A 22,134-nucleotide genomic window follows, 5' to 3' on the forward strand; every position below is an offset into this window, starting at 1 on the left:
GCTGCTGCGATCAAGACGCCCGCCCCAAGCGCGGCGTGATAAATCGAACCAGGCTTGTGCAATCAAGCCATCACGGGCACTCTGCTAAGTTCGCTCCCCGCCATCGCAGGAGCTATCAAAAGATAAACGCGCCCTGACGTTATCGCTGCGCAGCATCTTGGCACGCTGCCAATGAGCTGTGGATGAGACGACCAAAACGGACCGGACCGACGTGCGCAATCGAGATGCAAGCGAAAATGCTCGCGATTTCTGCCGCCGTGGCGACACAGAAACCTTGTTTTGAGCTGCCGCGGTGGCTCGAGCGGTGAGAGGGACGCAGTTCCAACAAATTTGAAAATTTTCGCTCTGTCGCTGCCACTTGTCGCTGAGATCACCCAGTCGCTTGCATGTGAGCGAGCTGGCCTTAACGCATTTTCTTTTTTTCAAATTCTCGGGCGCAAAAGTGGAGGGTGGGTTCATTATGCGAGTGGGTTGATTACGCGACAAATATGGTATCGTTTTTTCTCATCGTAAGTGCCGTCACAAGCCGATTTTTGTATATCGAATTATCGATATATCAAACTATTTCGCGATCCCCTTCGAGTTCGATATATCCGGGTTCGACTGTAATACACCTTGCATTTTTTTAAGCTCAAAGAAAGGAAAAACTGGGACAGTGATGAAGTTTCACAGGAATATGTATAATCAGCAAATATTTAAGCAGCATACCTTTCAACAAAGTTGAGGCACGACACGCCATCTTGGCCTCCCACTGCATATAGGTAACCATCAAGTACAGCCACTCCAACACTTGTGCGGCAAGAACTTGTTGGGGCAACATCACTTGACCACTGGTTTGTTTGAGGATCATACCTACATGAAGGCCAAAATCAAGGATTTTGCAATTACAGTAGAAAATACTCATAGATATGCATGCCATAATGCAAGACATGAAGAATATGTGAGCGAAAATGTTGTAATTGAATGCATTATTACTCAGACAATTGATGAACATCTACTGCATTTTTCCTCTTCTGCTGGCATAGGCAAGGTTGCAGCCAGTACAAATTTTGTCAAGCAGTACTATTACATCTGGTGATGAGCTTATCTTATCACATGTTCCCTTTGTTTCTATTCACAGTCCTTGATACTAGACGGCAACAAATGTGGCTGCCTGCTTGTTGTGGATAAATGGAAGTGCGCAGAAACAAGGTTTCAACTTCCTTCTTAAAAAAGCACTGTGGAACCCTATTCAGAGACTGAGATTGTTTCAAGTCACAAGTCAGACAGCAGTGACTCTACTGATGGAGTAGCAATCTTCGCTGCTGCCTACAAAGCAATAAATGACATCAATAGCGTTGCAGGTTAAAGCATTTAACATTTCTTTGGCAAGGAGGTAATCGATGCAATTCTCAGCAAGTTGCTTTGTCATTCATTCATGCAGGCCTCAAAGGACAACAACCAATTAATTGTACATGCTTATTGTACTGGTTAATATCACAACATAACACACTAGCTTGTAGCCTCTTGCAGGTTTCAGATTAATAACATGGAAGCAAAGTGCCACAGCCACTGCCCTATTTATGCTCTCCTAACTCATAAGACTAGTACAAAAGTTCAGTCTTCACTAGTTAACTTTTAACAAAACTTTTACCGTAGCTGTGGTAAAAAAAGACATTTCAAACACTATGTTTAAGAGTATAGGCACCAAATTTTGGTGCATTTTTCTTTTTATTAATAATGCATAAGACATTTCTCTACATGGCTCACCATATGATCTTGGCCTACGACCACTAAATAATTATAATTGTATTTTTCTTCATCATCAGTTTCAGTTTTAGCAACCGAGAGATGGCTGTGATGTCGCAACCAAGTCTAGGCCACACGCGGCATGAAAAAACAGCAATATGCAGTAGAACTTCTTTGATATGTTTCCGGTTCATACAATTTCCCGTTTCATGCACTCAAAATCGTGGGCAGTAAAATATCTCCAATAAAAGTACGCTATTTTTCTTCTGGTTAATAAGTTTCCAGGTAACACAATTTCCAGGTTACTATGTTCGAAATTTTGACAAACTGTAGTCGTATATAATACATTTTGCGATCAGCTGGATATGCGCTAATGAGCGCTCGCGAGATGAAAACTTATCAGCGGCACTCGCCTGCCACAGTTGCTTTCCTGCAGTGCCTAGATGCAAAGAAGAAAAGCATGAAAGAAAGCCAATAAGCCAACATACGTGGCGACAGTTTCCGCGGGAACATGGCTCCAAAAGGAGCAACGCAGTGGCTCCTTTGCGGTGCTTTAGGGGCATAGGAATGAGCCATTTGATAATTAAACTATTCGCTTCCATATGAGCGGGCCGGGTCTGGTGGACGCAGCATTAGCAAAAAACACGGCTAAGCCTGCGCAATGGCTTCCCCACATGTCATTGGTGTATGAGGGTGAATCATCCGGACACAACCAAGGAAGCGATCCCAGTTCATCACTACCTTCTAGAACCATACCTGTTACTAAATCTCTTCTGCGCTTATGACAATGCAAATATGGACTGAATTTTGCAAAAGCTAAAGAAAGAGCTTGCATACTGGGTGTCTATAAATGCTAATCTACACTTTTATGCAGCGAAAGCCTTACTTCTAAATGCTATTGTACCAAATTCTGCAGTTAAATTTTTCAAAATCAGGCAGTTCAGATCGTACATTTTCCCGGATACTAATACGCTTTTTATGCCGCATTTTAAAAAAACATATCAACGAGGTTTTACTGTAATAGCTGGCTTATCACTTTTGGCGATTTCTGTTCTTGAGGCAGGCTGGCTTTAGAGTTGCAGTGAATTCAAATTACAGCGGACTGATTATATTGCTTTTTATTTTCATCCCGCACGTGACGTAGACTTGATTTTGACATCACAACCATCACTCGGCTGTTGAAACTGAACCCGAAACAGCTCAGAAAAGAAATTCAATTATAAATTATGCAGCGGTCGTAGTCTAATGTCACATGGTGATCCATGTACAGTAATGTCTAAGGCATCATTACGAAGAATAAATCACGAACCCAAAAATTAGGTGTCTATACTCCTTCAAGAGTGCCAATACTGTATCAAGGTCACTATGAGCACCTTGCTACACTGCATAACACAGACTATAGTTAAAGAAAAACTTTCCTGTTACAACCAAGAAAGAAAAACAGCAAAATTTAGTGTTTATAACTCCTTACACAAGCTCAACAACACAGTCAACAATTGTGCACTATCTGGCATAGACACAAGGCAAAAGAAAGTTTCAGACTTTTCTTTTTTGCATTCTTCCTTTTTTTTGTGACAAAAAAGGAACACAAAAATAAATTCATAGAATCAAAATGCAAACTCTAACCGTTCAATGCTGTTCAGATAAGACTGGCCATCATGACCACCAACAGCATACAGCAAGTCATTTAGCACTGCTACGCCAACACCACATCGACGCTTGCTCATGGGAGCCACCATGCGCCACTCATTGGCTTGAGGATCGTAGCGCTCCACGCTAGCAATAGCGTCCCCACTGCACCATCCACCCACTGAAAGAGGAGAAACATTCCAACTTTAGGTTGAGAGCACGTTTTAGTTTTTGAATGAGGACTTTCAAGTGCCATGCTTCAACAAACTGGGCTGCTTTCAGCTCTGCTCTGTCTAAACTGACACTGAAAACACCCCTTCTGACATTATAGTTGACGATTGAAAATTCAGACACCCCATTTTTCTTACATGCTTGATTATTAGGACTTTTTCATGGTACCATGACATGCTCCATATAACTAACATATATGAGCTACCTAAATTTCAGACGCATCGTGACTGATTACTCATTTTTTGGATTTCATTGGCATTCGCCGCGGCACCATTGCCAATAACCAAGCATCCATATAACATGTATTGTGGAACGCCATTAATCCAGGCTTCAAGGAGGCAAATTTGATTATACAAAGTAAATTTTAAGCTAGAAATACTGAGCCCTGTACACAGTGCGATGCAGTAGCTGCACATAAGGCCCCACCAAGTTTTGAGGACGCTTGACTGCATGGCAGATGAGGACTCTGCAGTGAAGCATCCTCAAAATGCCGCAGTTCAGCGAACCGCAGTGGCAGTTTCTCTTTCACATCTGGACTTCCTGCAAAGTGCTGATGGCAGTGCAGTCATGAAAGGCTGGGCCCGTATTCCGAGTTTGCAACGTTACTGAAGTGACGCTATCTCACGTGACCTTGAGTCATCTGATTGGTCAAAACGCCGGAACCCGGTGCTGCCACTACGGAACCGGAAGAGGTGTCAACATCATGTTTCGGTGTTTCCACCAATAAGCTGACTCGAGGTCGGGGAGATAGTGACACTTTCAATAATGACGCAAACTCGGAGTACGGGCCCTGGTTGCCGCCCGTTAAACATTGCGCGGCGAGACCGTCAAGCATCAGACTGGTCTAGTGACCCTCTCCTCCACCATAGTGGTAAACATTCATTGACTATATGTCCCTGCTAGTTACATCTACAAAAAAGCGGTCATGTGGAAGCACGAGATGAAATGCAGTAACAGCTACAGTATTGCTATACATCTAGTCCAGAGGTGCGAGGGCTGCTTCAGGTTTCCTTGCCACTTGCCCCCCTTCCTCCCCTCTATTGATGCTTAGAATCCCTCGCTGAAACTTCAATATCTTGCTAGTGCTGATGAATTTTCTCAATGTGCTGTCAATTTGCTTCTCGAGAAATGGTTGGACACAATATGGCAGCTGTAGAGTGGTGCATAGTGTACTAATTTGAAATGTCGTCTTACGCTGTAAGCCTCATTTTATCAGTTTTTCCCTCGGAAGGCACTACACATGCTGTGTATAGCCGACATTAAAAGCATCACTGCAAACATAAAAGGCCGAGAAGTCTCCCATTAACAACTACTGCTGTAAAAAAACGATTTGAGAATAATCAACAACTATCATAATAAAAACAAAACTAAACCTTAACGAGTATAAATATTGCAAGCGAAAATCACCACATCTACAGTAAAATCTCGGTGATACCAATCCGGCTGATACAAATTTCGGGATGATATGAATTCGCGAAATTCCCCGGCCAGAGTGCATTGTGTACAATGTGCAAAATTTCAGATGGTCCGAACACTCTCCCGCGCCACAACGGATGATACAAACATGCGAACTGCGACTGCAACCTTGAGCACTACACATCGTTGACTCCGCGATCGCCAGCCGCGCTGTATGTACGTATCACGAGCAGTTTGCGGTGATGCGTGGTCCGCACCTCGCCGACGTTACGATTTTCAGTTGAGCTCACGCCGTGAAAAGCTTTCAGCGGCGTCTGCACGACAAACCGCAGACGTCGCAACCACTGTAGCTGGCGGCGGCGTACGCAGCGGGTTCGCACAGACCGGACATCGCTGGCTCCGCGATCGCGATCCACGAGCAGTTTGCGGCGCCGTGCGGCCCGCATGTCGCCATCTCCAGTCATGCTGTACGCGCCGCGAGAAGTATGTGGAGGCGGGCGGATCGCCGGCATCACGATTGTTTTCTACGCCACGAAAGGTTTGCAGCGGCACGCGGCCGTGAATAGTAGTCAGCAGCACACGCGGCGCCGGGCGCGCACGGGTTGCACATCATAGACTTCGCGACCACCAGTAGCGCTGTACGCATCGTGAGCAGTCTGCGGTACCGCGTGGCTGGCACGTCGCCATCTCTTGTCATGCTGTACGTGCCGCGAGACATCCGCAATCGCCTGTCGCGCTGTGACCACGCGATCGTAATAAACCTTCTCGGACCATGCTTCTGCACACTTATTTTTGTTCGTTTTTATGATACGAATTTTTGAATAATACGAATTTTTTCGAGACCCCGTGAGATTCGTATCACTGAGGTTCTACAGTATCACCTCAATTCACATAATGGTTCTAATGCAAGCATTGATAAAATAAGAAAGCAGGCTTAAAATACAAATTAGTGACCTGAATGCATGTGCCCTATGTTACTGAAACTAGTATAAAACAAAGATGACAGTACACAGAGTTCTTCAAGAGAATGTATTACAGAGAACATCACGTACAATGCAGATGACAAGATAAAGAAGCTGAAGATATGTCACGAAGGCAAAATTAAAAAAAAAGCGTTGCACTCACCTGCAAAGAGGACTTCACCTCTACGTACAGGTTTCCTAGGTCTAGTGCGTGGACCCTGCATAAGTGGCCTTTCCTGGGGCAGCAATAGGTAATTCTTTGCCTCATCCACCAAATCACGACACACTTCATCACTCTTTATCAGAAGGTCTGAGCCCACAGTGCCCACAAGAAACTTTGGGCTCAAGAGTGGGAGCCGAACATGCTGGAGCACCTGCATGAATTCAGAGCTTCTTGAAGAATAGTTTCAAGCAACATTCCGTTGTCAAATGTATTACGTCAAGGCAGAAGGTACCCACAAGGCCATGTCTTGCACTCTGCACTAAAGAGGAAGGCAATCAGCGTTTAACTCACAATGAAAATGATTCAGGATCGAGCGTGTTCCACATTAGTACACAGGCAAAGTGAGTATACATGAAATGTACTTGCTTCTGAGAAGTTATCAACTTATTTATCAATGACCACGAGTGAAAAAGCAGTACAAGGAAGGAAGGGAGGAGGATAAGACAAGCATACATAAATTATGCAGGTAAATAAAACACAAAAAGAAAGCAGATATGATCCGTTTTAAAGGATGTCAGTTGCATAGCAAACTGAGAAAACTAAAAAAAAAATCCAAAAACATAAAATGCACAATTTGATCATTTACGAAAGCTGGGCCCATTGAATTTAAGGCACTTGGCTCTCCCATCCCCCTCAACATTATGGCTCATGAGACGGAGCTTTTCAAGGCGGAAGCTTTACTCGGCTCATGCATGGCGTGTACAGAAAGTGTGACCACTGAGTGGCAGCAAAAATAAACGTGGTTTTGTATTCAAATTGTGACGTAACCATTTGTTATGCAGCATTTTGAGTGGTGTCATACCACTTCACTTCCCTTAGCATCCATATACAAGTCAAGTTGAAGGCTAGTTCGCGACAGGGATTCGAACCGCTGGCATAAGTGCCCCCATTTGTACGTTGTTAAATGTAGATGACCACCAAGAGGAGAGAGAAATAATGCACCTCTCCTTTCCTCAAGAAAACAAAACCAACTAAAGATACTTTATACCTAGCCAAACTTTATGGCAGTCTTTCAAGGCTAAACCGCCAAGCAAAACCATACCAAAACATGCCGAACACTGCTTTTGCACGTTTGCATGTCTCAATTGGTAGAAGTGGAGCTAAATCCCTGCTAAATTTTTTCACGTTGTTGCTATGGAAAGCAAAATAACTTGACATTAGATACTAGATATCTTCATTCTACTAAATAAAACTTAAACCAGCGAAATGTTGAGGGTTGTGAGAAATGTAACAATCTTATGTGTCACTGAACATGGATGACGTTTGGGTTTCAAGCTTTGGTTTTATGGCGTTTAGCACCCCGAAGTAATTCGAGCTATAGGGAATGCCAAAGTGGAAGGCTCCAGATAACCTTGACCACTTGGGGTTCTTTAACGTGCAATGACATTGCACAGTTCACAGGCGCCTTGCATTTTGCCTCCATAGAAACAAAGCTGCTACACAGGCCAGGGGGGGTGTTTTGGTGTTCACCCCTAGAAATTTTCTGAGCACTGCATCCCCCCAACTTTTTGGTCTTTCCCCCTTCACCCCCCCCCCCCCCTTTTTTTTTATCAGCGGCATATAACACCTCATAAACAATATTTTTGGCGATACCACTGCAGCTGTAGGCCAGGTTAAAACTCTGGTTCCCGAGCTCAGTAGTCAAGCACCCTAAACACTGAGCCACCATGGCAGGGCTGGATGACAATTTATACGACCCTCTTGTTATTTGTTATTATAACAAGCACAAATGCCAATGCTGTACATACTTGCGACATGGTTAAAAGTAATAACCTCTCACAATTATTTAGCCTACTAACACAACAGCTAGTATTCCGTTATTTCTACAAAGAAGGGTGAGGTAGAAACCATCACAAAAAGCAAGAATAATGACAAGTTCTAGTTTGCAACTAATCTAAGGTTGTAAACAAACTTAGTAAAGCTAAAGAATATATGTTACCCCTGCTTGCACAAAGGCTGGCCAGTTTAAAGATACCTCATATAAAAGCTCTTCCTGTGAATCAAAAGCGAAAATCAGCTATACTCCCAGAGGTCCATTTTTGTGACAGGTTTTCCCACAAGGAAAGGTCTAGTTGGAGAATGAAGATACATCCAGCCTATTTATTCACTGCACCTTGAAGGAAAACAAGTAAGAATAAAAACTGCATTGCAACCTGATGAGGCTGCCTGCACAAATCATGGCCTCAACTCATCAAGGCAGCATTCATATTAGCCAGTAAGTGAATGGTGGAGTTTCCAGCTATGGCATACAATGATACTGAGGCCATTTATCCTACAAAAAGTCTGCTACACAGCTATCACTTTAATAAACACAGTACTGAAAAGTCTTTTGGTACTTACGAGGCCCTGTTTGATAATTATTGCCACTGTCCACAATATATTATTTCCTTAGAGATGTTAATGAAATGTTGACAAAAACAACAAATGCTTTCGCAGTGTTTGCATCTAATCATCAGTTAAAAGCAGAAACATGTGGCTCCCTGTACCATTACTAAAACGTTAATTCATCAACTTTAAAAAATTGTGCCACAAAAGGAGCGTAAGCTAACTGATCATTTTTGAAAAGTTGAAGATAAACAATGGAACGCTTGTGGCCTCACCTGTCCAAGGTTCTGCCTCCTTTCTGTAACATTGTATTTCACCCAAGACATAACAGCTGAAAAAACTTGTTCTTCACTTCGGACGTTCAGTTCATCGCTAGATATTATGTCCACCAACTGATTGACAGGTAGGAGCAAGAATTCTTCACTTTCCATCACCTGCACAACAAAACAAGGTGCCAATAGCAATGATATATACGAGAGATCAACAGCATATTTTTGTTTTTTAAAAGAGCATGAGTAAAAGTATTTAATGCATGGATGCTTTTCTTCTCTAACATAGTTTAACAAAACACTTAATTGGAATAGTCGATAATACATTTTTTTCTAGAAAAGTAATTCAGCACTATGCTTTCTCTTTATATCAGCACACAGGCAGGCATGAGAGGATGGGCAATGTGTCAGTGGATTCGCCTGAAGAAGGGCAGCACTGAATTGCCATTTCAAAAAACGTATGTTTCTGCAACATGTAAGCAGCTTTAAGCTGGGAGGGCTGGTACCGATTCATGCTGGAAGCAAGTGCTAAAGGACAGGAATACAAATGAAACAAAGATAGCAAGTGGCATGCAGATCACCTCAACTCAAAGAGTAACCTATTTTAGGTACTAGCGCGATTTTATGAATACCTTTTCACAAAAAGTTTGGCAGCTAACGCCACAGCAAACATTCTACTCCTAGAAAAATGACTTTGCAGAACTGAAGAGTTAAAGCTCCTGCTTGCAACTGCCTAAGACCGAAAACAAGTTGCACAATAAGTCATGGAAATGCCAGCAGAAAGGACTTAATCACTAACTGGCCTAAGAGCTAACTTTATTACAGAAAGGACGCACAGGAACAGCCCAGAAATGAGAAAAAAAGAGCCCTCCTCCTTGTGCATGGCTAAACAAAATGATCCCATATCTGACCACCTACTCAAGGCATATTAGCTATATTATCTAATCCACCTTGTGTGGATGAGAGGGTTCACCTTGTTTACAATGATGAACCCCCCCTTTTTTCCCCTCGCCTTTTAATATTATTATTATCGCTGTATGCGACCTTGTGTGATGCTTGCGAGATGCAGCATATCTTGCCCGTTGTTTTGTGTGTGAGTGCGTGCGTGTGTGTTCCTGTCTCTCAGCACTTTTTCTGAATATGAAACCTGAACAACCATGCAGCACACCAAGTTATAGCACTAACTATAGATATAAATCAAAATTGTACCAGATGAAAATTATGGCAACTATACACATCCAGCCTGGAGTTTTTCTTAACACTGAAAGTAAAGTTACAGCAGGCTAAAAAAAAAAACTGCTGCTAGGTTGGCTGGTTTTAATCAAAAGAAAATACATTACAGTGAATTTTTAAGACAAGAATAATTATATAGAGAAGGTAGAATGAGCACTTCTTACCCCTCCCTTCTTTTGTTTATATGAATGAGTTAAAGAAAGGGTATTGTAATGTTTCCATTACTGCAGATTACTGCTACAGGGCTACTGACCAAGTTCGCTGTATGCGAATGCTTGCATAACCCTGGCTTTCTTCAGGCAAATTAAGAGAGGGGTGATGAATTCTATCAAATGGTTCGACAACTCTAGTATAACTGAACAGTGAAATTGATGAATAAGCATTTGATAAGAGCAGAGGTACCAAGACACGGACCTTTACATTTCTCCTTATTTTTCACAGGAAAAAACTTTGAATAGTACTGTTATACAATTCTGATGCAGTTTCATTCTCACTCATGCTGAAGGGATTAAATTCCTTCCCATTTGACACTTTCAGGAGTGAAAGACATTCAATATAGGTAGCATACTAGGGCTGTAACAATGTAGGCTGAATTAGACGCTCTTGCGAGTTTTGCATGTAACACTACAATTCCTGCAACAATGCATAAGCATAGCATAAAAGCAAGCTCCTGTAATCTATAATATGGGAGTCTGTAAAGAAAAACATTATAGTAAAATTTCAAATAGTTTTAACCTGCTTAATATAAACATTGGCATTAGAACCTTTTGAATGCAGTGGTTGTTTCAGGCTTGAAAGTTTCAAAAATAACCTATTAGATTTGAGGCCCAACATCAGTGAACTGTGTTTGGCTGCTTCTTGAGAGTGGAAGTAAACACTGTACAGACAAGACATTACTGAATTAAACAGATACAAATGTCAGCCTCATGCTGGCATACAAATTTGTGAAACCTGGTGTTGCTATACTTGTACTCAGAGCTTTTCCAAAGTAGCCTGCATAAACATTGTGAGTATTGCCAAGAACGAAATATGGGCAGGGAACGATAAGATCAGCATAATACGATGAATGATGCCACTTGAAAAGCAATTTCAAGTGCAATTTCTTGTTTCATTTCTCTGTTGAGAAACTAGCCTACTATTTTTCAATCTTAATTTATGCTTATGCTAGATGACTGTCACATGACGTGCTGAAGTGGTCAAGTACAAAACTCCTGTTAGAACAGTTGACCAAATTTTAATCTCAAGTGAAAAAGTAACTACCCTCTCATAAAAAAGATATTAAGAAGCTTATATTAGGCTTCTCCCATGAAGGCCTTTTACAAAGACTAAGTTCACACACAGACTTCAAAAACTACAAATTCCGCTGACAGAGTGCGCAACAATATCACGAATGGGAAACTACAAGACATGCCTCTTGAAAATTGTGCTGTGTAAACTTGTCAGCTATGCGCAGGAGCTCCCGGCACGAATGAGTATCAGCAAAGGCACGGATGCCAAGGCAGTTGGTTGGATCAAGCTGCCTTTTGAGAAACTCGCAGCAGACATCTTGAATCTCTGCCATTTGCAAGAGGCATGCAGCAGGCAGCAGCATTTGTACATTGCTCTCTTCCACCACAATATGTGATGTATAAGCGAAGTCCATGAGCAGTTCCATCGCATGCTCATCTATGTCTCGTATTGTCACCTAGAAAAAAAAAAGACATAAATCCAGGGGAATAAGTTTATCGCTCAATACTGCAGAAAGAATTAAAGTAATGCATTTTTTCATATGTTACGTTGGTTAAACCATGCATTAACTACTCGTAAGGTTCACTCTAACATCATACGGCTACTCAAGCTTCTTTTGGTAGGCAACTGAAATCTCACTTGCAGAAACAGCACGCCGGTGCCACTGCAGAATGCATAGTAAGCAAAATGAATGGTAAAAGACCAACTATTTTGTTGTAACATAACACAATAGCAATAACAAATAATGTAAAGTGAGATAGCTGAATAAAAGTGAGCAAAGAACAGAGAACAACAACATGAATACAACTGCTACATTCATATCACTTCTCTCCTTCCCTCATTTGTTTGGTTGCCACAGTATCCACACCCAGTTTAGATAAAAGTTAACAGTACTGGCAGCCAAGCTTTTTATTTAAAGAGTATTCACCTATAGCATATATTCTTCAAGAATAACATGAAGAGGCAACACCACAAAACTGCACAGGTCATATAAAAGTTTTAGGTTTTTGCATCTTGCATCAACTTGAGAGCACTTAAAAAAGTCATTTATGCGATAGGCCTGAAAAACTTCGAGGTCGCCTAAGCTTTGCCTTAAGAGTGAAACATGAGAGCGCCTTTTCATTTTCTTTCACTGTACGCCACTGCAGTACTCATACACATGCTACTATGTTGCAAAAACCACAATGCATTTCCTAGGCCCTCCTCTAACACACTTGGACCAGCAAGCCTTTGTGGCCTATGTGTACATTCTGGTCTATGTGTCCATTGTGTATAGTGTATGTGTGCGTTGTGCAGAGCATTGTGTACGCAATGCTGAAATAAAATTCTGATTCTGCTTGTTCAGCACACAGAGGGCCTGGGTTCGATGCCCAACACCGGCAATTTCAGCATTTTATTTTATTGAATAATTTATTTTCGGAAGTATCCAAGCTTGACTTCATTTGACCCTTCTCTAAATTTCATTTTCAAAATCTCGAAGCATGATTTCCAATGGACGCTGGACACTGCCAGATTTTCTGTGGCATGAGCATTTTAACGCTTTGTGAAAAAACACATTCAATACACACACTTCTCTTCTTCAAGTAATGAATGAAGAAATTTGCCAGGATTAATAATTTAAGCTTTGCAAAAAAATGCAGCTCTGCTAGTGTTTGTGGTGTTAACTTTTTAAGAGCTATTAAACCAGTCAGCATCAGTGTTCATCTATGACCCGAGTATTGTCTACGCCGAAAACTGGAAGCATTGTGTGCCTCAAGGAATTACATCAGAATATCAAGACACTTTTATGAATGATAGTGAGATAACTGATGCCTTCATATATTACAGAATGGCTGCAGATTGAACAGGTTGATTCTTATGAATTGATGTTAATGCCATTGTCAAAATAGGTAAAGACAAAAAAGCTTCTGCATTTAGACACTAAGGAATACCCTACAAATGAAGTCTTAAACAAAGGGCAGTTTTTCCTTCACTGAATCTGTAGTATTAGAATACTATTATTCTTTTGCAATACTGGCAGATTTACAATTGGACTTTATCTTTCCTGAAAGCACCAGGAGTCTTTTTGCACAAAAATCAGCATCATGCTGTCACACAAACAATGTGTAGAATACTTCACAAACTATTTGCTAGGCTTATATAATGTCAACAAATGTTACCATCTAGTGTGCCGCATTCTTCTCTGCATTATCACTATTCAGTTTGAGCTAATAGTATAAAAATAATCTTTGAACACATTGCATTGCAAACAAAAAATGCATTAAGTTCAACTGTAGGTCTCCTGTGTAATGCACATGCAGAACAGTTATTCACAAAATTCTACGCTGTAAAAGCAAACCTACTTTACATCATCATGAAGACCACTAGCCGATTTTTCATCCAAAAGGCATATGGATTTAAAACATTATGTCACACTATTGTGCACACCTCAAATAAATTCAACTTACCAATAAAAACATGTCATTTATTTAATACCCTGAAAGAAATGCCATATTAAAGTACCGCTTTTTTGATTGCCTTTCTCGTTTTGTTCCTTTTGCTGTTCGTTCTAAAAGTTCTCATACATCTGTGTATCCTATATTTGTGCTCTCCTAGCAAAACATTCAACAGCAAAACTAATGGCGTATTTGCTCATGGACAACTAATAGGAAATTAGTCCGATAAGATATGAATCAGATAGAAAAGCTTGGGGGCGACTGCTATTTCCTGTGTTTCTTGTTAGACTAGTAACACTGTTGTTGATAAATAGGCTCTTATGATTTCAATCTAATAGGCCATCATATTCCTTGATACTGTGATAGGTCTGCATATGACCTACCACACTGACAAAGGTCTTTAATGGAAGGATGCCTGCATAATGCCCTTTAGGAGCACTAACATTAGACTGACAAGCACAGTACAGCAACGTTATATCCATAGGCAGCCTTCACAGGCTTTTATAGCCCCTCTGAGTGCAGCCATATGCAACTATAGCAATGGTTAATTCATCGATGAAGCTATCTAAATAAATATTATACAAGATGTTCATCATGGACTGTGAACATTTTCCTTTAGCCTTCTGTTCATTGATGACTGCAATATTTGTCGGTGTGTTGAGAAAATGATGATAATAATAATAATAATAATAATAATAATAATAATAATTGGTTCACAGGAAAGGAAAGGCGCAGTAAGTAACTGTCACACTTGTTCCGTGGACACCTGAACCGCGCCGTAAGGGAAGGGAGGAAGGTGGGAGTGAAAACAGAAAGAGAGAAAGGGGTGCGGTAGTGGAGGGCTCGGGAGTAATCTTGACCACCTGGAGGTCTTTAATGTGCACTGACATCGCACAGCACACGGGCACCTCTTCGTTTCGCCTCCATCGAAACGCAGCCGCCCGTTCTGGTTTTAAATTACGTTGCTTCCTATTAGACTGAAACAAACTTGTATCAGACTAATAGACCTATTCAACAAGTACAATGTGCATACTTAGCGCCGTACAGACTTGTGCAGGACATACACAGCATACCGAAAAATGTATTAGACTAATACAAACCCCTGTGAGACTGATATGAAGCAAATATAGCGTTTTATAACAATTTTCGCTAGAGTTTACATTGGCAGCAAGTAATCTGAGATGTTAAGACAATCCAGGGCGTTTTTCTATATGGTTTGGCTAGAATTCTTGACAATGCTGGGGACAATGTAGCTTTGTGGTGGGAAATAGTAAAATAACTATACTACAAGAAGTTACCATCATTTGCCTACAAATGTCCTGCAGAGGTATACATAAAAGCAATTTTTTTCTTAAGCACTGTCTACACCACATGTAATTTTCTTTTCGCACAACAAAATGTTTGTGCTGTCGTTTGCACAATTTACAATACATTTCCAACACCACCGAAATTACTCGACCTCCTAAGCGTCACGGAGAAAGCGCACGGAGCCACACAAGTCTCACCTCGGTTTGACGACTTTCTGCCAACTCTCCTGTAAACATTGCATGAAAATATGGGCTACACGCCGACAGCACGATACGATGCGCGAAGATCTTCCTGGTTCCCACGAGCAAAACGACGTCGCAGAGCTCTCGATGTAGCCGGAGAAGATTGATGGCTTCAAGCGTGTGCCTTGAATGCTTCTCAGAAGTGTACTCCAGTCTTGCGGGCGACGTAGAACTGTCCAAATCCGTATGCAGTATTTCGCCCATGGTGCTTCGAAAGCAACGAATATCGTTCATATTCCTCAGGTCTTACATTGCACAGTGCACCCCTTCGTAGCCCTTTTCGCTCTCATTCGGTATCCTGAGAACAAGGCAGCATGGAAAAGTAAGAAGTATACTTCTTACGCCCAGACCATTCTCACTCAAGTCAAAAAGCACAACGGCAACTCCGCAAAGACGGAGGCCAAACAAGAGCAATAGGTCAACGCCTCGCGATTCCGATGACTCGAACCGTGGCTGGCATCTGCTTGCCTGGCTCTAGGAGCACAGGAACTGATGCTTGCTTAACTGTGGGTGGACTGGTGAGAAAAAATTAAACGAAACTGTACTCGTTTTGCCGCACGAACAGCTGCCGCGACATCACTCACGCAACCTTATCAAGACAAGAGATACCAAATTAACAACATACATTAAATCGCTAGCGATAAAAACCAAAGCCACAAAAACACAGGATTCGAAGTACAAGGTACAAGCAGTACAAGGTTGCCAATTACTCCAGTTCGCAAATTCGTAAAGCTCATAACAAAAGTAATAAAATTATACGTTAAAATAATTAAACCAAAAACAAAAACACGTAATTTGATATATTTTGTTGATTTTGGTACAAAGTTTATCTTGGCGTAACTAGTGTCATCAAGCGGAGCATTCCAAAACAAAAAGCAGAACTAAAAAAGCTCGGCGCCAGAGTCCGCGTCGTTGCACGACCGGTGCTGCGGATTGACCTCGCCGAGTGTCGCCATTTTTCGGTGATCAATACCGGTAGGTATTTGACGCTTGCTCGCGAAAGTAAGTTTGTGCTGTTAGAGAGCATGTGTTGAGGTTAACATGTGAAAAATATTCTTATCTTTCCTTAGTCGCAGCAGAGTGAATATAAGTTTGCTAGTAAGTGCAGCATCCAGGGATGATACCAGGGAGCCTGGCAACGCCCTGGTCTGTGGTGTTCAACGAGACCATCCGCAACAGAACCTGGCATCCTAGTCCTAAAATAATCTCAGTAGCTGCTCGGCTGCTCAGCTAGCTTTGCAGAGGTATTGCTTGATTGCGTTCGGTACATGCCCGGTGCTTTGCTATGTCAAATCCACGAGGACTCTCAGCAGTGACCTTACTTTCATGTAGCGGAGCTGCATCTAGCTGAAGCTCTTGGCGCTCCATTTTGTGCATATTTATTGCTAGCGGGTAAACGGGCTCGTATTGGATACATCCTTGTCCAATATATGTTAAGAGAATTGATATTATTTATATTATATATGATGTGCACATTGATTGGCCAGACCAGAGCAGTGTTTAGCTCTTCAGCCGACTAACGGTTCTTACCGGCCTTCCGGTATTTTAGTAGGGCGTTTACAGCTACTACGAGGCAGAAATGTGGACTTAGCAGCAATTGAGTTAGTGCAGTTTTAATGAAAAAGCTTAACTTTTTTTCTTTCTCGGTAAGCTGTCGATGAAACTCTCGCAGATATCGTACTTAGTAAGCCTTGCGGAATGCAGTAATCGCGTGCCTCATCGCGGTCGGTGCGGTGCCTGGGGTGTGTCTCTAAAATTGCCTCTTCCGCTTGCTGCGATCGTTTGGTACCTTTATTGTAAGCCAGCTCATGTACCGGTTATAGGTGATCACGAAAGCGTTTTCGTAATCGCGTATGACGCAAAATTAGGCGAAAATGAAGCAGATGATCTTCGGCACGGAAGGCCCCGTTATTCTTGCATAAAGATGCTTAGCTCCCTTTTAATTGGTCTTGGCCCGGTTTCCTGAAAGGTGGATCGCAGAGCTTGAAATCCATAGTCGGCATTCTTTTGCGCGATAAAAATGACGATAAATAGATCAGTTGGAATGCCGCAGCAAAACTCTGTCAGCCGCTTGCAGTACCGCCTATGGGAGTATCCTCCCTCGCTTCCTCCTCGTGGGTGTGTCGGTGCGGTCGACGCGTACGCTGAGTGTCGATGTAGGTGCACGCTGCCTCGTCGGAGTGATCGCATGGATCGCCGTCCGCTGCCATGGTTTGTTTTGCTTTTGCAGTGGGGGAGCAAACGAGAGGAAGCATTTTAATGAGGCGATTAGATTTTGCTGACTTCTAATGTATTCCTGATCCTCTCGCTCGAAACGATTGACACATCTTTCGGCACAGCCTTAGGTAAAGTAGAACTTGCAATCATTTTTTTGTTGCCTTTCGCTTATATTTTGCATGCCATTGCCTGGATTTTTACTTTGGCAGTTTTTAAAGTCGCTTTTATGTTTAATTTTTGACATATAGTTTGTGAAAGATTGGCTTAGGTCAGTGGTAATGCTTTGAGCAAGAAGTATTTGTCCTTCTTCCAATATGTTCAAGATACAGGTTTTTGGGCTAGTTGGTGCTATTATGTTTGGGTGAGTCAGCTTGAACATTGAGATGAGGATGTAGTGAGAGGAACAGGACACATTGCTGCAAAGAATGTATTGCAGATTGTCATGTATCTTGGCTAGTTGGTGCAGTTCTGTTTGGGTTGGCCCCAAACATTTGTGTGTTGACATACCAGTAAGGATGCAGTAGTTTCATTTTCCTTTAGATGGGTCGAGTAGCTAAAATAGCACAGTTAAATTATGATCGGTAGAGTGTCAAATGTCATTAAGGTGCTGTTGTAGCAAACCCCACATATATCCAAGGTATACTCTCTAAGCATTTTCATGACCACACTGTTATACCTTTTGTAAGGAGTGTTCCTCGATATAGAAATAGCAGCTTTTAAAATGAGCTTGGATTCTCAAGCATTGTTTGAAAAATGTTTATTTTGTAGGAGAATATTATCGGGAAAGTATTAGTGTTCGTTGCGGTATGTTTTATTGGCTCTGTACCTTAACTTACCTTTTGATACTGCTTTTATCTAGGTGGTTGAAATTTCCAGAGCCCTTAACTGTGGCGTTCCTCGTAGCCTAAGTCGCTTTGGGATGTTAGTCCCATAAGCTAAACCAAACCATGTTTTTATTTTTGAAAAACTACTCTGGTAGCTGTTCTACAGCCTGTCATCTACTGCTCTGCTTATACATGTGGTCCGCATAGTTCCTTGGATATATTAGATGTGCAATGTCTCCTACAGAAATTTAAGAACTAACATTTCCTTGTAGAAACAAACCATTGAAAAAATTTCTTTTGGAGTCAATTGGGTTTTCATCCAGGATTGCAGGGAAACATTCTGCCTTTTTTTTTCTTTCCAAGGAAATTGAGATACAAAATTCTGCTCTGGTGGAAGTGAAGGCAAACAAGCCTGCATCACACAAGGAACACTATTTCCAACCATAAGGCAAACACACTGTGCCTTTGCTCATATACTCCATTTATGGGACCCTCCTAATGGAGCCAGTGACACTTATCCACTCATACAACCTAATTTATTTAATATGCACATTAAGCTGCTAATATCCTTCTACAAGAACTTTATTAGCTCACTGTTACTATATTTTTAGAGAAATGTACGCATCCCATTGAAAACAAGGCTTCCAATTGGAAAATTTCTATTTGGGCAAAATACACCACTGAATATTTTAGACAATTGAATTGGGGTTTCAAATACACAGCTGTGAATATTCCCTTGGAATGTTCAGCTTGTGCTCAGTCTTTATTTTGACAGGGACACCACTTGGAATTCTAAGAAACGTTTGGAATGTATAATTTAAATTTTGATAGGTCCAATTGAGTCCATTTGAATCCGCATGCCTGTGCAGATGGGGCCATTATGGTTCCATTTGAAGTTTGCGTTTGAAGTCAGTGGTTTTTATTTGGACCGAGTAATCAAGTTGTCAGAGCAGTATTATTTCTGGCTGTAGTAGCTCCAAAATTGCGAAGTAACATTAACTTGAGATAGTACTGCTCATGGAAATTTACATTGCAGAATGTTGTTGTATTGCGGAATCATTTACACTTGTAATGAAAGCAGTGTGCTCACTGTTTTGTTTGAAATATCAGTGCGATTTTACCGAGCCTGCATATAAATTTTTGTTGTTAATTGTGTCATGGGAATGTGAATTCATTGTCATTCGAACTGCAAATCAAACTTGGATGTAGTCATAATATGATGCCATAATATGTATACATGTGAAGCCTACTGCGAACTTGTGTGCTTCTGCGTTCAAGAAAGAAGTGGCACCAAACATTGAAGAAGTTCAGAATTCTTTCGCAAGAAAGTGTCCAGAAAGCTACTGTCATTTGAAAAAAAAAAAAAAAAAAAAAAAAAAACCCAAACAAAACAATATTTACACTTGTACTCTGGCAGTTATCAAAATTTTGAGCTATTTAAATGGCAGATTACTTCCTTGAACCTCCAGTGTTAGTCAGATTACAAATTTACCACAGGGGCAATATTGGGGCCAGTCAGAATAATGTCTCAGAGCTGAGGACAATACAGGAATGAAAGTCCTTGATGCTGTTTCTGCATGCTGAGCACAAATTGCAAAGATTTCATTTGTAGGAAGGTGTGAATAAAGAGTTTAATCCACATCAACTCTTATGCAAGTCTGCCTAAAAGTTGTAATCTCAATAAATCAGTGAGCAGTAGTTGTATTACTTTTTATGACTTGCATGACCCCAACTCTCCTTTGAGGTTGGAGCCATCATTCAGTGCTTGAAACTGAAACTACACGAAGAAAAAGATTAAATGCCTTATTTGGCTGGCGTAGTTGAATTTTAGGTCATAACTCGTGTACACCATTGCCAACAATTCCAAGGAAAAAAAAGCTCTTCCAAAAATTATCTCTACTCTTTTATAAAAAAATACTTGTTTGTGGCTGTTGGATACAGAGGGTTGTCTGTGGTAAAGTCTTAACACAAGCTCCGCTGAAAAATTCAACGTTGGGTAGCAGCTTGTTGCACAGGCTGGTACTGATTACCATAGCTACAGAGCAAAAGATATGAATGCTAGCAAATAAGACTCAATTCTGTGCTTTTGCAGCTCAACTTTTTTGGCAGGGAAGTCTGTGTAAAGGCAACCAAGCTTTCAAAAAAAAAAAAAAAAAAGTGGCCTAGTTGAGTGAAACTGTTGGCTGTTGAGTGTCATATGGCCTAGTCAGCAGTATCCGTTTTGTTCCGACTTGAGGACCAAAGTGTCAATTCAGACGACGATATCATCTTGGAAACAGCTCTGCAATGCTTGCATTAAGGTGCTGTTTATGCTGCCTTATTTACAGGCCTTAAAAGAACCTATCACATGACCAGCTGCTGGCACATATCTCTCGTCCAATGCACAAAAAAAAGAAAAAATCCCTAGCCTGAAGAGTGCTCCAGACAAAAGTTTTTTTTTCTTGAAGACTTGTTTTGGGATGCTGTAGTGCCGCTGTCACAAGGAAGCTTTTTACCAGTACTCACTTTTAGCAGCATTAGACTATGCATTCTTCATACAGTCTATTGCTACAGTGCAAATAGTGAATTCTCCATGCTTTAATGTACAGCTACATTATTTATTCCACATAACCATGATTAAAAAAAATGATGTAGTGAAATGTCCATTCATTAACTACAAATGTAGCATTCTAAGGGTGAAGACTCCTTTGATTTCATATGCAGTTAATGTTTTTGTACCTAGAACTTCACTACTTGCTGAAATCAATGTGTAGTGTATTTATAAGCAGTGGAATGATGACATTATATGTTGCTTTTATAATTTTAGCCTTGCCTTCTTAGAACAGGTTTCTGTTAGCTCAAAGTCTTCTTTTGAATACTGCAAGAACAGTGAAATAACAAGAAATGTCAAGTATGATGAGTTTCTTAGGTACAGGTTGACCTTGGCCCTTCTAGTGATCATACATGGGTGATATAAAATGTTCTCTTCTTAGTGCTTACACTGATGCCTTGGTAAATTAATGTTGCATTTGTCATTATAATAGTCATCAGCCCGAATGTGTTTACTCTGGAACAAAGGCTTCGTCTGTTTAATTACAGTTAGTGTATGTTATCCACCGTAATTAATGTATAAATCTGCTTGTTCTGGCTGGCCTTGCTGTTACAGGAGCAGAATATTGGCGGCATTTATAGGGCTGTCCTTTGCATTTCCCAGATGTATGCCTGGTTGTCTCCATAGGGTGGAATTCAGCAAAAACAGCAGGCTCTTGAAAACACTGTTGTGTCTTCTGCTTTAACGTGCACAGCTTTAAAGCAGGTATACTGCATTCGAACTGCTCAAAGTGGCATTGTATTTTGTGCTGTTCCTTAATTTTCAGCATTTTAAAATGCAAGAAGCTGTGATGTCTAATATGTGGGCTTGATTTTGAGCAGTTCGCTGTTGAAGGTAGGTGTTCATTTTAATCTACTGTACCTACGGAAGTTTATGGGATGTGGATGTGACAAAAAGAGCTATTTTGGTATATGTGGGTCACCTAGAAAATCTGAAAGTATGAAGAGCTGCATATTGTCCTTCCAATGGTAATAATACCAGGCCATTAGGCTACAAGGGAGTGTCACAATATAATTTTGGACAGCACACATCCCACAGACCTTTGCTCTGATAGTACATGGTCATTGTACATGGTCGTCCACTGCTAGTGTGCATGCGAATTTGTGATAGATACTTAAGAACTAACAAGCAGGAGCAGGCAGCATGTGGAGTTGATTGCTGCACTTCTTGCACATATACATATGCCTGGCATTTGCTAGTGATGCTCTGCAGAGCTGCGGTCCAATTTGTTCATGCACTTTTTTCACTCTAGCATTGGACAAATCTATGCACATC

General features: G+C 41.2%; 2 protein-coding genes and 1 pseudogene across 4 annotated transcripts in view; 2 read left to right on the forward strand and 1 right to left on the reverse strand.

The window, feature by feature from the left end:
* Positions 1-15,905, reverse strand: part of dbo (Kelch-like protein diablo) — a 34,468-nt gene extending 18,563 nt beyond the window's left edge. Inside the window, exons 1-6 of the mRNA XM_084589645.1 lie at positions 15,184-15,905; positions 11,428-11,700; positions 8,790-8,948; positions 6,130-6,340; positions 3,355-3,538; positions 709-852 (exon numbers count right to left, since the gene is read on the reverse strand). Coding sequence (XP_084445771.1) covers positions 709-852; positions 3,355-3,538; positions 6,130-6,340; positions 8,790-8,948; positions 11,428-11,700; positions 15,184-15,462 — 1,250 coding nt within the window. The 5' untranslated portion in view covers positions 15,463-15,905. The remainder of the gene's footprint in view (positions 1-708; positions 853-3,354; positions 3,539-6,129; positions 6,341-8,789; positions 8,949-11,427; positions 11,701-15,183) is intronic.
* The window catches only part of LOC146204963 (uncharacterized), a 193,706-nt pseudogene that overhangs the window by 81,625 nt on the left and 89,947 nt on the right, over positions 1-22,134 (forward strand).
* The window catches only part of alpha-Spec (alpha spectrin), a 91,905-nt gene continuing 85,864 nt past the window's right edge, over positions 16,094-22,134 (forward strand). For 2 of the 3 annotated variants that reach the window (XM_084589646.1, XM_084589648.1), the window contains exon 1: positions 16,094-16,203. The gene's annotated coding sequence lies outside the window, so the exon portion shown is untranslated. Of the gene's footprint in view, positions 16,204-17,441; positions 17,574-22,134 lie in introns of those variants that run through there. The other variant, XM_084589647.1, reaches the window with a different exon arrangement.

This window comes from Amblyomma maculatum, chromosome 1 (assembly GCF_055883805.1).
Source record: "Amblyomma maculatum isolate TAMU_Amacu chromosome 1, ASM5588380v1, whole genome shotgun sequence".
In the NCBI taxonomy this organism is placed as follows: domain Eukaryota; kingdom Metazoa; phylum Arthropoda; class Arachnida; order Ixodida; family Ixodidae; genus Amblyomma; species Amblyomma maculatum.